This window comes from Oncorhynchus mykiss, chromosome 21 (genome assembly GCF_013265735.2).
Source record: "Oncorhynchus mykiss isolate Arlee chromosome 21, USDA_OmykA_1.1, whole genome shotgun sequence".
NCBI lineage: Eukaryota > Metazoa > Chordata > Actinopteri > Salmoniformes > Salmonidae > Oncorhynchus > Oncorhynchus mykiss.
Window position 1 is genome coordinate 57,839,703 of NC_048585.1, and position 14,210 is coordinate 57,853,912.

At 46.4% G+C, this 14,210-nt stretch overlaps 1 protein-coding gene across 1 annotated transcript in view; it reads left to right on the forward strand.

The window, feature by feature from the left end:
- The window catches only part of LOC110500761 (NACHT and WD repeat domain-containing protein 2), an 87,735-nt gene extending 73,623 nt beyond the window's left edge, over nt 1-14,112 (forward strand). The window contains exons 6-8 of the mRNA XM_036958270.1: nt 5,234-5,384; nt 6,990-7,579; nt 9,656-14,112. Of these exons, the coding sequence (XP_036814165.1) occupies nt 5,234-5,384; nt 6,990-7,579; nt 9,656-13,555 (4,641 nt within the window). The 3' untranslated portion in view covers nt 13,556-14,112. The remainder of the gene's footprint in view (nt 1-5,233; nt 5,385-6,989; nt 7,580-9,655) is intronic.
- Nucleotides 14,113-14,210: the final 98 nt, after the last annotated feature.

The following is a 14,210-nucleotide window of genomic DNA, read 5'->3' on the forward strand; positions in this document are numbered from 1 at the left end:
GTCTTGTTTGTGGAGTCAACGTGGCTGTAAGTAAGGAGTACAACATTAGACGACACTATGAAACGAAACACCATGACAAATACAAGGACCTGGACATGACTCAAAGGAGCCAGAAAGTAGAGGAGATGAAAAGAAGTTTGGTTTCACAACAGAATATGTTTAAAAAAGCCACATCACAAAGCGAGGCTGCTGTAAAGGCTAGTTATATAGTGGCAGCAGAGATCGCAAAATCAGCCCGGCCCTTTAATGAGGGAGAGTTCATGAAAAAGTGCATGATGAAGGTTTGTGACCTCGTATGCCCAGAGAAAAAACAAGCATTTTCAAACGTGAGCCTGAGCAGGAACACAGTAGCTGATCGCACATGTGATCTTGCCACCAATCTGTATGACCAGCTGATGGAAAAGGGAAAAGATTTTGTTGCGTTCTCCCTCGCTGTGGATGAGAGCTGCGACGCATCTGATACTGCTCAGCTGTCAGTCTTCATCCGTGGAGTGGACTCAAATCTAGGTGTTACGGAGGAGCTATTAGGATTCAAATCAATGCATGGCACAACCACAGGAAAGGAAATCTTTGAGGAGGTTTCCAAATGTGTAACTGAAATAAAGCTGCCGTGGGATAAACTCGTTGGATTAACGACAGATGGTGCGCCAGCGATGTGCGGTAAAAAGAGTGGACTGGTGGGCATGGTTCGGGAGAAGATGCGGGAAGAGAACTGTGCAGGTGAGCTAACTGTTTACCACTGCATCATACATCAGGAAGCACTGTGTGCCAAAGCCCTAAAGATGGAACATGTTATGACCACAGTAACACAGGTAGTTAACTTTATAAGAGCCAAAGGTCTAAATCACCGCCAGTTTAAATATTTTCTGGAGGAGTGTGGTTCGGAATACGCAGAAGTGCCGTATCACACAGAGGTGAGATGGCTAAGCAGAGGAAAAGTACTGAACAGATGTTTCGAGCTGCGTGAGGAAATATGTCAATTCCTGGAAACCAAAGGGAAGGATACAGCAGAGCTCCGGGAGCAAAAGTTCCTGTGTGAGCTGGCCTTTCTCTGTGACATCTCGAGCCATCTCGATGCGCTGAACCTGCAGCTTCAGGGGCGGGGGCGCATCATCACAGACATGTACGCTGCAGTGAGGGCCTTCAAAACTAAACTGTGCCTGTGGGAGAATCAGATGCTGCAAGGAAACCCTTGCCATTTTCCCTGCTGCCAATCCATAAAAGCGCAGATCTCTACCGCCGTGTTCCCATGCGCACAGTTTGCTGAAAAACTCAGTGTTCTCGCCGCTGAGTTTAGCCGGCGATTTGCCGACTTCGATGCCCAGAAATGCAAGTTTGAACTGCTTAGTAATCCCTTCGCAGTTGATGTGGAAAATGCACCAACCAACATCCAAATGGAGCTGATTGAACTCCAGTGCAACGACACGCTGAAGTCAAAGTATGATGCTGTGGGCGCCGCACAGTTTCCACGGTTCATCTCTGACACAATGCCTCAGCTCCGCACCCAAGCTGCTCAGATGCTCTCCATGTTCGGCAGCACTTATCTATGCGAGCAACTTTTCTCCTCGATGAAGATGACCAAAACAACTCACAGGAGACGTCTGACTGATGAACATCTTCGCTCGATACTGAGGATTTCTTCAGCTCAGAGCTTGAGCCCAGACATTGATGAACTAGCATCCAAGAAGAGATGCCAGGTATCTGGCTTGGGCACATCAGATTAGACCAGTGTGCAATAATTAACGTTTTCTTTATGCACTTTTTCTTGCTACAAGGCATGGGCTTGAATGGTTGATTGATTTATTATCATTTTATTTGTAAAATTATTAGCCAGTGGAAAAAGTTTATTTTGGTATTTAAATCAGAAGGCTGCAAATAGAAAAGAGGCATACAATTTTTATTTACATTTTATTTATTTAATAAATAAATGCCATTGATGTGTTTTTTCATTTGAAATTCGATTTTGCATGTCTCCACTATTAAATTATATATTGTATGGTAATAAGCGATGCTTGTTCCATATTCAATGTTAAAGCAAAACTTGTTTGGGTCCATATTAAAAGGTTAATTTGTTCAATGTTGGCCCGTGACTTTGTTCAGGTTTTACATTTTGGCCCACTGGGTATTTGAGTTTGACACCTCTGCTCTAACGGGTAGCTGAACGTTTGTCCATGCCTGTGTTTGGAAAATATATAGCATCACTATTGTTATTTTACTGCTGCTCTTTAATTATTTGTTACTTTTTTTTTTTAATTGTACCTATCTATTTTTTACTTAACACTTATTTTTCTTAAAACTGCATTGTTTGTTAAGGGCTTTTAAGTAAGCATTTCACTGTAAGGTCTACTACACCTGGTGTATTCAGCATTTCACTGTAAGGTCTACTACACCTGTTGTATTCGGCATTTCACTGTAAGGTCTACTACACCTGTTGTATTCAGCATTTCACTGTAAGGTCTACTACACCTGTTGTATTCAGCATTTCACTGTAAGGTCTACTACACCTGTTGTATTCAGCATTTCACTGTAAGGTCTACTACACCTGTTGTATTCGGCATTTCACTGTAAGGTCTACTACACCTGTTGTATTCGGCATTTCACTGTAAGGTCTACTACACCTGTTGTATTCAGCATTTCACTGTAAGGTCTACTACACCTGTTGTATTCAGCATTTCACTGTAAGGTCTACTACACCTGTTGTATTCAGCATTTCACTGTAAGGTCTACTACACCTGTTGTATTCAGCATTTCACTGTAAGGTCTACTACACCTGTTGTATTCGGCATTTCACTGTAAGGTCTACTACACCTGTTGTATTCGGCATTTCACTGTAAGGTCTACTACACCTGTTGTATTCAGCATTTCACTGTAAGGTCGACTACACCTGTTGTATTCAGCATTTCACTGTAAGGTCTACTACACCTGTTGTATTCGGCATTTCACTGTAAGGTCTACTACACCTGTTGTATTCAGCATTTCACTGTAAGGTCTACTACACCTGTTGTATTCAGCATTTCACTGTAAGGTCTACTACACCTGTTGTATTCAGCATTTCACTGTAAGGTCTACTACACCTGTTGTATTCAGAATTTCACTGTAAGGTCTACTACACCTGTTGTATTCAGCATTTCACTGTAAGGTCTACTACACCTGTTGTATTCAGCATTTCACTGTAAGATCTACTACACCTGTTGTATTCAGCATTTCACTGTGAGGTCTACTACACCTGTTGTATTCAGCATTTCACTGTAAGGTCTACTACACCTGTTGTATTCGGCATTTCACTGTAAGGTCTACTACACCTGTTGTATTCAGCATTTCACTGTAAGGTCTACTACACCTGTTGTATTCAGCATTTCACTGTAAGGTCGACTACACCTGTTGTATTCAGCATTTCACTGTAAGGTCTACTACACCTGTTGTATTCAGCATTTCACTGTAAGGTCGACTACACCTGTTGTATTCAGCATTTCACTGTAAGGTCTACTACACCTGTTGTATTCAGCATTTCACTGTAAGGTCTACTACACCTGTTGTATTCAGCATTTCACTGTAAGGTCTACTACACCTGTTGTATTCAGCATTTCACTGTAAGGTCTACTACACCTGTTGTATTCAGCATTTCACTGTAAGGTCGACTACACCTGTTGTATTCAGCATTTCACTGTAAGGTCTACTACACCTGTTGTATTCAGCATTTCACTGTAAGTTCTACTACACCTGTTGTATTCAGCATTTCACTGTAAGGTCTACTACACCTGTTGTATTCAGCATTTCACTGTAAGGTCTACTACACCTGTTGTATTCAGCATTTCACTGTAAGGTCGACTACACCTGTTGTATTCAGCATTTCACTGTAAGGTCTACTACACCTGTTGTATTCGGCATTTCACTGTAAGGTCTACTATACCTGTTCTATTCAGCATTTCACTGTAAGGTCGACTACACCTGTTGTATTTAGCATTTCACTGTAAGGTCTACTACACCTGTTGTATTCGGCATTTCACTGTAAGGTCTACTACACCTGTTGTATTCAGCATTTCACTGTGAGGTCGACTACACCTGTTGTATTCAGCATTTCTCTGTAAGGTCGACTACACCTGTTGTATTCAGCATTTCACTGTAAGGTCGACTACACCTGTTGTATTCGGCGCATGTGACAAATAACATTTGATTTGAGTTGATTTGATTTGTGCATGCCTGTGTGACGGTCACCTTGTCACTACAGTCCTCGGGCTAGTTAGTTAAGTAAAGCATTATAAGTACACAGTAGCGGGGTAGCTGAATGTTTGTCCATGCCTGTGTGACGGTCACCTTGTCACTACAGTACTAGCTTTTAGCATGCCGACTTTGGCTAGCTGAACATTTAGCGCTTGTGTCACTCAATGCGGCTCCTCCTCTTGGTTGGAGGTTTGATGGAGGAGAACAGCACAGTTGGCCTGCTGGAACCTTCTCTCGTGAATCTCATGAACTTCCTGTCTCCAGCACAGGAGGTTGGTGGCACCTTAATTGGGGAGGACGGGCTCGTGGTAATGCCTGAGGCTGAATCAGAGGAATGGTATCAAATACGCATGGTTTCTATGTGTTTGATGCCATTCGCGCCGTTCCAGCCGTTATTAAGAGCCGTCTTCCCGTCAGCAGCCTCCACTGCTCTCCAAGGATTGGCGGGGCGGCAGGGTAGCCTAGTGGTTAGAGCGTTGGACTAGTAACCAGAAGGTTGCAAGTTCAAACCCCTGAGCTGACAAGGTACAAATCTGTCATTCTGCCCCTGAACAGGCAGTTAACCTGGCCGTCATTGAAAATAAGAATTTGTTCTTAACTGACTTCCCTAGTTAAATAAAGGTAAAATAAAAAATTGAAAAAAGGATATATTGTATCCTATACTACTGTAGTTCTATTGGTATCAGCAGATATAGATGTCCTCTATACTATCTCTGTGTGGTCCAGTTCTGCACTATATTGCATCGATTTGTTGTAGGCCCAAACAACTTCAACAGTTTCTACCATTTACCAACTTATCTTTAAGTTCCTTCCTTTTGCCTTCCCCAAAAAAAAGAAGCTGTACACAGCTGTACACAGGTCTCTGGTCTCTGCCGTCTAAAATCATCAAAAGCATACCAATCGAGCTAGTTACTTATTGTTTAATCTACTCTATATGTTCCAACAACAAAAAGCTGAACTGTGCGTCAATTTCAACATTAAAAAACTCCCTTTATCTCCCTGTCTTCTACAGATGGAGTCGAGCAGTGCAGCCAAGACGAAGAACGACAAGGCGTGGAGGAACGTGTCTGAGGAGATCAAGGGGATCTTCCGTAGGTCTGTCCTGCAGCTCCAGGAGAAGGGCACCATGAAGCCCCCCCAGGCCAAGAAATTCCTCTGTTCTGGTATGAAGGCTACTCCTGTCCCCTTCTTCTTCTATGGTGTTAAACCATCAAACTCAGTATAGTATATTGTGTTATTTAGTGTTGTGGCATTTTCTTGTTTTACTGAGCTACATTGTACAACCAAGATATGTGTGTGTGCGTTCATTTGACCTCCTAAAACATTTAACTGGGGAAGGCTTTAGTTAAATCAGTTAAGTCATTATTATGATGATTTTGTGGTAGCAATCAGTTTTTCTCATGAGCTAATGTACCATCAGGGAGTTTCTACTGATACGGAACATAGAGATAAACCGACACATGCAGACTAGATATATATATCCCCTTTAAAAAAAATATCGCTCTGTGTTTACAATTTAAAGTAGGTCTGCCCTAGAGGGCTCCTAAAGTATTCCAAAATTGGGTCTAATCACACTAAAAGTCACTCCGTTTTGGGTTAATGTAATGATCTCTGATTGAATTGGACACTGTCACCCATTCTGAGGGTGAAAGAGGAAGTAAGTGTGTTTCCGGTGTCTGCAAGGTGTTTCTCGGGGATACCTCTGTAGCCGTTCTAGGCTGATGTGATGTTGGTTGAGTTTTGTGGGACATCATGGGTGCCGCTGGGTTTCTCTGTAGCATTTCTGATGCATCATGGGTGCCGCTGGGTTTCTCTGTAGCCTTTCTAGACTGATGTGATGTTGGTTGAGTTTTGTGGGACATGGGCATCATGGGTGCCGCTGGGTTTCTCTGTAGCCTTTCTGATGCATCATGGGTGCCGCTGGGTTTCTCTGTAGGCTAGGTGTTTGTACCTAGAGAGAACGCAGCAACACTGCTAGCAGCAGCCTGTTTTGTAATGAATATAGGGAGAGTTTGGGGATTGTTTCCTGCTATGTTCCCCTGCTGAGCCATATATATATATATATATACGCTGTGGACAAATTCACACAAAGTCATTTTACTTGATTACCATGCAGATTTCTATGCTTGATTTGTTCAAAGGCATAGCCAATGCTTATGTGTACGGGGGAAGAAAAAAGACATTCAGTATGCCAGTTAATTGACTATACCGAGCTTCAAACAACGTTTATCTCCCCCCTTTTCTTTCCCCTCTGTCTTTTCTTACCGTCTACTCTATAGCACGCTGCAGTGTGGGCGACACGGGAGATGCTGGCAGAGTTTCAGTAGAACCGGCTCTTTGAAGGGGAGGGGTGTGGGGGGGTCGGGGGGCTGCAATGTTGGTTATGTGATTGCATCAACCGTCTCAAAAAAGGCTTAGGGGGAAACATATCTAATCGCAGACTAAAAGCAGGCTAAAAAAAAGACTGCCAGAATCTGTGTGGCTTCACTTAAAGACTCGCAAATCTCCCAAGTCTGTTTTGAAGACAAGCTTAGGAGGTCACAACAGAACCCAGTGCTAGTCTTTTTTCAAGCTACTTAGAAAAGTAGTAGGCCTGTAGTGTGGGTTCAGAAACAATAACTCACGTAATTTTGAACAATTTTAAGACTGCAAATCATGTGTGGATTAGCCTAACTCCTCAGAAATATTATATAGCAAGTTTCTTCAAGGACAAAAATGTTCTAACTTTTAATTGATTGTTTGTTTGTTTTTTCTCTCCCGTTTTTCAGCCTTGGAGGATGAGTTGGACTTTGCCTTGGGCAAACAAACGCCTGCCTTCCTCAAGAAGTGTGTCTGCTATATCCGCAAGATCTCCAACTTCGACCGGCACGCCAAACTCCCGGAGATGGCCAAGTACATGGACATCGTCGTCGCCGAGGACCGCGTCATGCGTAACCAGGAAGCCTACGAACGTCTTTTAAAAGTACGAGACGAGTTTATCCCCACGGTGGTGGCCTCGTCCAACCTCCGGGTCTACTCCTCTGTGACGCACTGCGACATGAAGCTAGGCTACTCCCAGGAAGTGGAGAGCCACTACGTTGAAGGCTTGTGTAAACAGTTCTACGAGGATATGGTGGACATCATCCAGGCCACGGTCCAGCAGAACTTTGACACAGAGACCGACCCCCTGTACGACGAGATCCTCCAGCACCTCTCCCTGTGTAAGAACTTCTCTGCCTTCTACGATTATAAGAGCGAGACGCTGGACCTGGTGCAGGAGTATCTGCTGCCGTCTAAAGGGAGTAGGATGAGCCCCCTGGTGGTCTACGGTGGGCCCTGCACGGGGAAGACACTGCTGCTGGCCCAGGTGGCCAAACAGGTGATTGACTGTACTGTTGGGGGTCTTAATGGGACTTCCTGGTTTAGATGTTGCAACAATAAAATGAAAGGCTTTATCAATCACAATAAGGCATTTGTGTGAGGGATAATGTACATTTTGGGGTCTATCTGTGTTCGTCCGCTTGAGTGCGTCTGTCTGTGTGTAAGAGTACGCAAGGGTGTAGATGTGCTCGTTACGCATGCATTATCCATCTGTGTTAGTTAGCTGCATGTAAGTCTATCCATCAACTATGCACTTGTGCCTATCTTTGTGTGTGTGTGTGTGTGTGTGTGTGTGTGTGTGTGTGTGTGTGTGTGTGTGTGTGTGTGTGTGTGTGTGTGTGTGTGTGTGTGTGTGTGTGTGTGTGTGTGTGTGTGAGGATGTATGTGTGTGTATGTGTGTGTGTGTGTGTGTGTGTGTGTGTGTGTGTGTGTGTGTGTGTGTGTGTGTGTGTGTGTGTGTGTGTGCGTGCGAGGTCACTGTTCACTTACTGGCCTGTCTGTTACTGGGCCGTCTGTTTGCCCAGGTCATGTTAATGTCATGTTGCAAGGGAGCCCACACAGTGCAGTCACTCTGCCCTGCTTCTTGACCTTTATAATAGATTCCTTCACCTCTAATATCTCACAGTTGACAGTTAATTTATCACAGGTGACATAGATTGTTCAGAGTTGTCACATAGATCAGAGTGCTAGATATAGTAGATATAAAAGCCTTCTCCTTTATTTTCTTCTCCCTGCTGCTTCTGGGGAGGGAGGGAGGGAGGGAGGGAGGGAGGGAGGGAGGGAGGGGGGGGGGATCTGTTGACAGCCTGTCGACCAGAGCAGACTGTCACAGACTGTCACAGATTTTAGTCACTAACTCTATATCTGTCATGATGAGCTCTGAGACCTGGTCTCCTTGGAGTTGCCACATAGATATTTAGTGTGACATTTACGGTCAGAAATGAGGCCCCTGGATTCTACGTGCCATGCGTGTCACGTACAATAGAATCCACACAGTCCCAGTCCCACATGTAGACACACACACCCGCACTAACACACACACACCCGCACTAACACACACACACACACACACTGCTATAGTCTAGGAAGGATTCTAGGAATCACAGCAGGGGGCCTTGGTGAATGATTGAATGAAACTATAAATATGTATGAAACAAGGGAAACAGGGAGCAACACTGATTCATGAAATATTTCTCATGTTGGGAAAGTCATTGGATACTTCTTCTATCTTAGCCTGCATGGCTGCCAGTCTGTTTCTGCACTCATGCCAATTCCTTGTAGAGTTCTTGTGCAAAACATGATTTGACTTGACAATGACAATGAAGTAGACTATAGCACAAACAGATCTGGGATCAGGCATTTTTAGACTCACATATCTGAGATATGCACTGGGCACCAGACTGGCCAGTCGTCCTCAGATCTGGGATCAGGCAACGTCTATCTAACTCTTGAAAATGTTTACATTTTGGCTTGTTGTTTTTCTGTTTACCTCATGGCCTTGGCGAGGAGAGGACAGCTTAAAACAGGATCTCTTGAATAATGTATCAACTCTACAAACTGAGTTCACATTCATTGCGGTTCTATTTGTAAAGTATATGTCCCCAGGAGACAGAATACCTGGTATTGAAGCAGACCTCTGTCCTCTGTACACTGCTCTAACCTTGGCATCACATCACGCCCAATGTTTTCCGAATAGAAATTCAAGCTCCCTCCACGTTAGTAGAACTGTATGTTGTCTTCTGAGTCACACAGAGTAAATATTGATTGGGTAAAAATGATTGCAAAAAGCTAAAGCCAATTAGAAATTACACAATAACACAAAATGAACGACAAAACTGTATATCACATTTTTTTCACAGAGCTTTTTCCGGTTAGATAACCCTTCCCTTACAGTGGAACGCGCTTTGAGGCTTTGAAAACTGTTTTATAAATGCAATCCATTATTGAAAACATGGCCTTGTATGTTTTCTCTCTCTGAGTTGCGTATCTCTTCACAGAGCTCCTTCATGTAAGACAACCATCCTTGAGAAAGTGACTAAATATATTTTCTCTTCTCTCTCTTTGTCATTTCCAGGCCTACACGTGGCTCCAGACGGAGATGGGCCCCGAGACAGACCCGGTAGTCATCGTCCGCTTCGTGGGCTCCTCAGAGTTTGCCACAAATCTGCGTACCCTACTCCAGAGCATCTGCGAGCAGATAGCCATCAACTATCGTTGCCTGATCCACTTTCTGCCCAACAAGATCCAGGAGATGACGGAGCTGCTAGTCAACCTCCTTGGGGAGTCCTCCTTCCAACGGCCCCTGGTCATCATCCTGGATGCGCTGGAGCAGCTCTCAGAGGCTGACGAGGCCCGCAAGCTGTGGTGGCTTCCCGCCCACCTGCCTCGCACTGTCCGCATCGTTGTCTCAACATTACCCAACAAGCACGGAATCCTCCAAAAACTCCGCTGTTTGATCCATGATGAAGGACGCTACGTAGAGCTGGTGCAGCGTGACCGCAAGACCTGTAGTCAAACACTGAAGCAGCAGCTGCTGGGGTTGAAGAGGAAGGTGACCTCGGGACAGCAGATCTATGTCAATGAAGCGCTGGCCAAGTGCACGCTACCCATGTTCGTCAACCTCGTCTACCGGGAGGTGGTACACTGGCGCTCGCACAAGGACGTGGACGACCGTTCGCTGTGCTCCACCGTGCACGAGAGCATCGAGCAGCTCTTCTACTCGGTGGAGAACAAGCTGGGGCAGCGGTTCGTGTTCAGGGCGCTGGGATACATTACCATGGCCAAGGCGGGCTTAACGGAGGTAGAGCTGGAGGATATTTTGTCACTGGATAACAGTGTGCTGGGAGACATCATGGTCAGTTCAAATCTAAAAAACCCGCTGAGGATCTCCTATGACCTGGTGGCGAGGCTGAAAGAGGAACTGGAGGGGTACCTGGTGGAGAGGCAGGTGAGAAACGTTACTCTGATGGTGTGGGCCAATAGACATCTGCACCTCATCGCCCAGAAGCTGTATCTTAGCAATGAGGAGGACGTGCACCAAATGCACAGCCTCCTGGCTGAGTACTTCCTGGGGGCGTGGTCGGGCGGCAGGAAAAAGATATTCCACTGCGACAACAACCACTTTGCCTCGCTCAACATCTCCCAACACAAGAACCCCCACCCCCAGCAGCCGTCCCACAAAGAAGCATCCGCCGAGAAGTACTCCTATGACAGGCAGACCCCTGAGCAGCCCTGGGTGTTCCAGTGCAACCTCCTGGAGCCTGACATCTTCTTCGTCAACCACAGGAAGATGACAGAGCTCCTCTACCACCTGACTCGGAGTGGCCGCACAGACGACCTCATGTACGGGGTCATCATGAACTTCAGTTGGCTCTACACCATGATCAAGATAGGGCAGTTTGAGAAGGCGCTGACTGACATCGACGTAGCCTACAGCTACTCCCAGGAGAAAGAACTCAAGTTCTTGGCCACCACACTGCGCAGCATCAAGGTCAAAGTGATGAATAACCCGGCATCCCTGTCTGCAGAGCTGCAGCAGAGGCTCCTCCCTGTGGTAACCTCCCTACCAAAGCTTCGACACCTCCTCCTGGAGTGCGACAAGGACGGCCCCAAGTACTGCTCCATCGTGCCCCTCCACTCCTCCATGGATGTCACCTACAGTCCTGAAAGACTGCCGCTGTGCTCCAGCTACATGCAGATAGTGGAGATCCTGCCCACCCTAGCCCCCAACATTGTCCTCGTGGCCCTGGACGATGGGTCCGTCAGCACATGGGATGTGGAGAGCAGGCAGCTCCTACGGCAGATAGACACGGCCCGCTCAGTTGTCCTGGGGATCAGACTAACCAGTGACGAGAAGTACCTGGTCGTGGCAACCACCAAGAATACGCTGCTCATTTATGACAACCATAAGTCCTGCCTGCTGTCTGAAGTCGACATCAAGGGCTCCAAGCACTGTGGTATCACAGGAGGGGTGGCTTTCATCAACGGATTCACACTGGCCAGCCATCATGCCTTGGCCTGGCTAGAGGCCAGTAAAGACGTTAATGTGATCGATCTGCTCTACGGCTGGCCCCTCTACCAGTTCCACTGCTGGTACGAGGTCACCTGCGTCCAATGCTCCCCGGATGGAATGTATGCCTTCTGTGGTCAGTATCTCAACACCACGTCCATCTTCCATCTGGGCACCGGGGACAAGCTAGCCACGGTCACGTCTGAGTTTTCCGGGGGATTCGTCAAGTCCATCTTAGTTCTGGACACCATTCACCAGATGGTGATGATCGATAATGAGGGGAGCCTGTCGGTGTGGAACACCAAAGAGATCAACAACCCCAGACTGATGGAAGATTACGACTGCCGGGGGGACGAGAACGAGGTCGTAGGCATTGAGCTGTCAGAAGACCAGCACTCCATCCTCATCTGCAAAGACAAGAGCATCGAGGTCCTGGACACCAAGCTGTGGAAGATGGCAGAGAAGTTCAAGGCCAAGCGGGCAGAGCGTTTCGTGGCTGCAGTCCTCTCCAAAAATGGCCAAAGTATCGTGGCCTCCATGGAGAACACGTCGTCCATATTTGTGTGGAGGAGGGACAGTGGGCAGTGCATGGCCAGCCTGATTGAGATCTCTGGGGCCATCATTAAACTCATCAAGTCCACCCACCACAACCTGCTCCTGTCTGTGGCCAGCAGTGGAGTGCTATCAGTCTGGGACATTGACATCATCACCGCCATGTCCAACATTGACAAAACAGGTAAGAGGATCCAGAGTTTACAGCTCTCTGGAAGGGAAGACTTTGTGTTCACAATGGACGGCTCCGAAGCCATCCACAAGTGGAACTTCAGCACAGGCTTCATCGAGACTGTCTTCAAGCACGAGGGCTCGGTGGAGAACTGTGTCCTGACCTCCTCCGGGGATCTCATGGTGACGTCGGATGATAAGTGCAGCCAGTACATCTGGCATACGTCCACCGGCGAAAACATTTTCCGCATCAACGGACAGAAGATATCCCAGCTCCTGATGACCCACAATGACCAGTTCGTGGTGTCCCTCTGCGAACAAAACTGCTCCCGAGTCTGGAGGCTGGCCACCGGACACAAAGTGTGCAACATACTGGTGACCCTCCAGAACGCACTGATCACCACCGCAAACACCTTCCTAGTGGGAACTACTAAAAATAAGCTGCTCGCTGTCAGCCTCTGGTCAGGCAGTATTTCTAAGAAGTTTGTCTGTGACGACGGCATTAGCATTGTCAACTTCAAGCTTATTCCCGACTGCCCTGACTTCGTGGTCTTCATTACATCGACAGAGACTGTGTTTATATGGAGCGTGGCGGACGAGTCAGTCTGCAGACGCGTCCAGCTGCCTACTAACTTCCTCAAAAACCTGGAAGACTTCCAGATTTCACCAAATGGGAAACTGGGCATTGTCTCCAAGGGCGACGAGAACATTAACGTGTTGGACCTTCACAGCGGGAAGCTGAGGCTCGTTCACGCCGCCGGTATCATCTGGCGGCAGAAGCTGTCCAGGGACGGGCGCTACCTGGTCTACATCTGCTTCCGGAACTGCGATGAAGATGACGAAGCGGGTGTGGTGTCCAACCTGATCGTGATGCGTCTGGCGGATGGAAAGAGCATCGGGACATGCTCCCTCTACAAGACGCCCACCTTCCTCTGCCTGTCCCAGCGGGCACTCAACATCATCATCGGCTTCGAGGACGGCAGCATCAGCACCTACACGGTGGTGGACCGCGTGGATGCCGCACTCAAGATCAAGATTGCCACGTCCAACAGCCGGCAGATCGTCAACAACGCCTCGCAGAAGGTAAGGCCCAAGTGCGGCAACCACACTTTCAAGACCATCGCCGACTGCGTGTGGAGGGAGTCCACTGAAGTCTTCTCCAGGGATAGCCCCATCAATGTGTCTGACTCAGGGGAGCCAGAGACCACCACTCCCACCAAAAAGAGTGAACTGTTGCAGTGAGAGCGGGGTAGGGGGGGGGCTACAGTTGACCCTTGTTTACAGCCACCTGATTCAGCTGCAGATGTCCTCTGTGTAGTTTACTATATGCTGGCTGCTACTATAACGCTGCACTCAAGTCATGTATCACAACAACCTATATGATGTTAGCTTATTCATTTTCTTCACACGACGACTGTTAGAATCCAAGTAGTTTTTTATGGTTCTAATTTATATATAAAATATATTTATTTGGTTTGACATCATTTTTCCTTTTTGCATTTGAAGAACAATGTTGATTTTTCCATTTCTCCATTTTCCATTTCCACATTTCCATTTCGGTTAGCTTTACCAATTGTCTTTGTACGTGTGTTCATTTCTTTGCGTTGTGCACATTAAGCCATAATGTCGTTGTTAAGAAATGTGTATTTATTTATGTTTAATTAAATCATACATACTGAACATTAAACTATATACACCATCGTTCAAAAGTTTGGGGTCACATCGAAATGTCCTTGTTTTTTGAAAGAAAAGCACTTTTTTTTGTCCTATAAAATAACATCACATTTATCAGCAATACAGTGTAGACATTGTTAATGTTGTAAATTACTATTGTAGCTGGAAACGGCAGATTTCGTATGGAATATCTACATATGCCCATTATCAGCAACCATCGCTC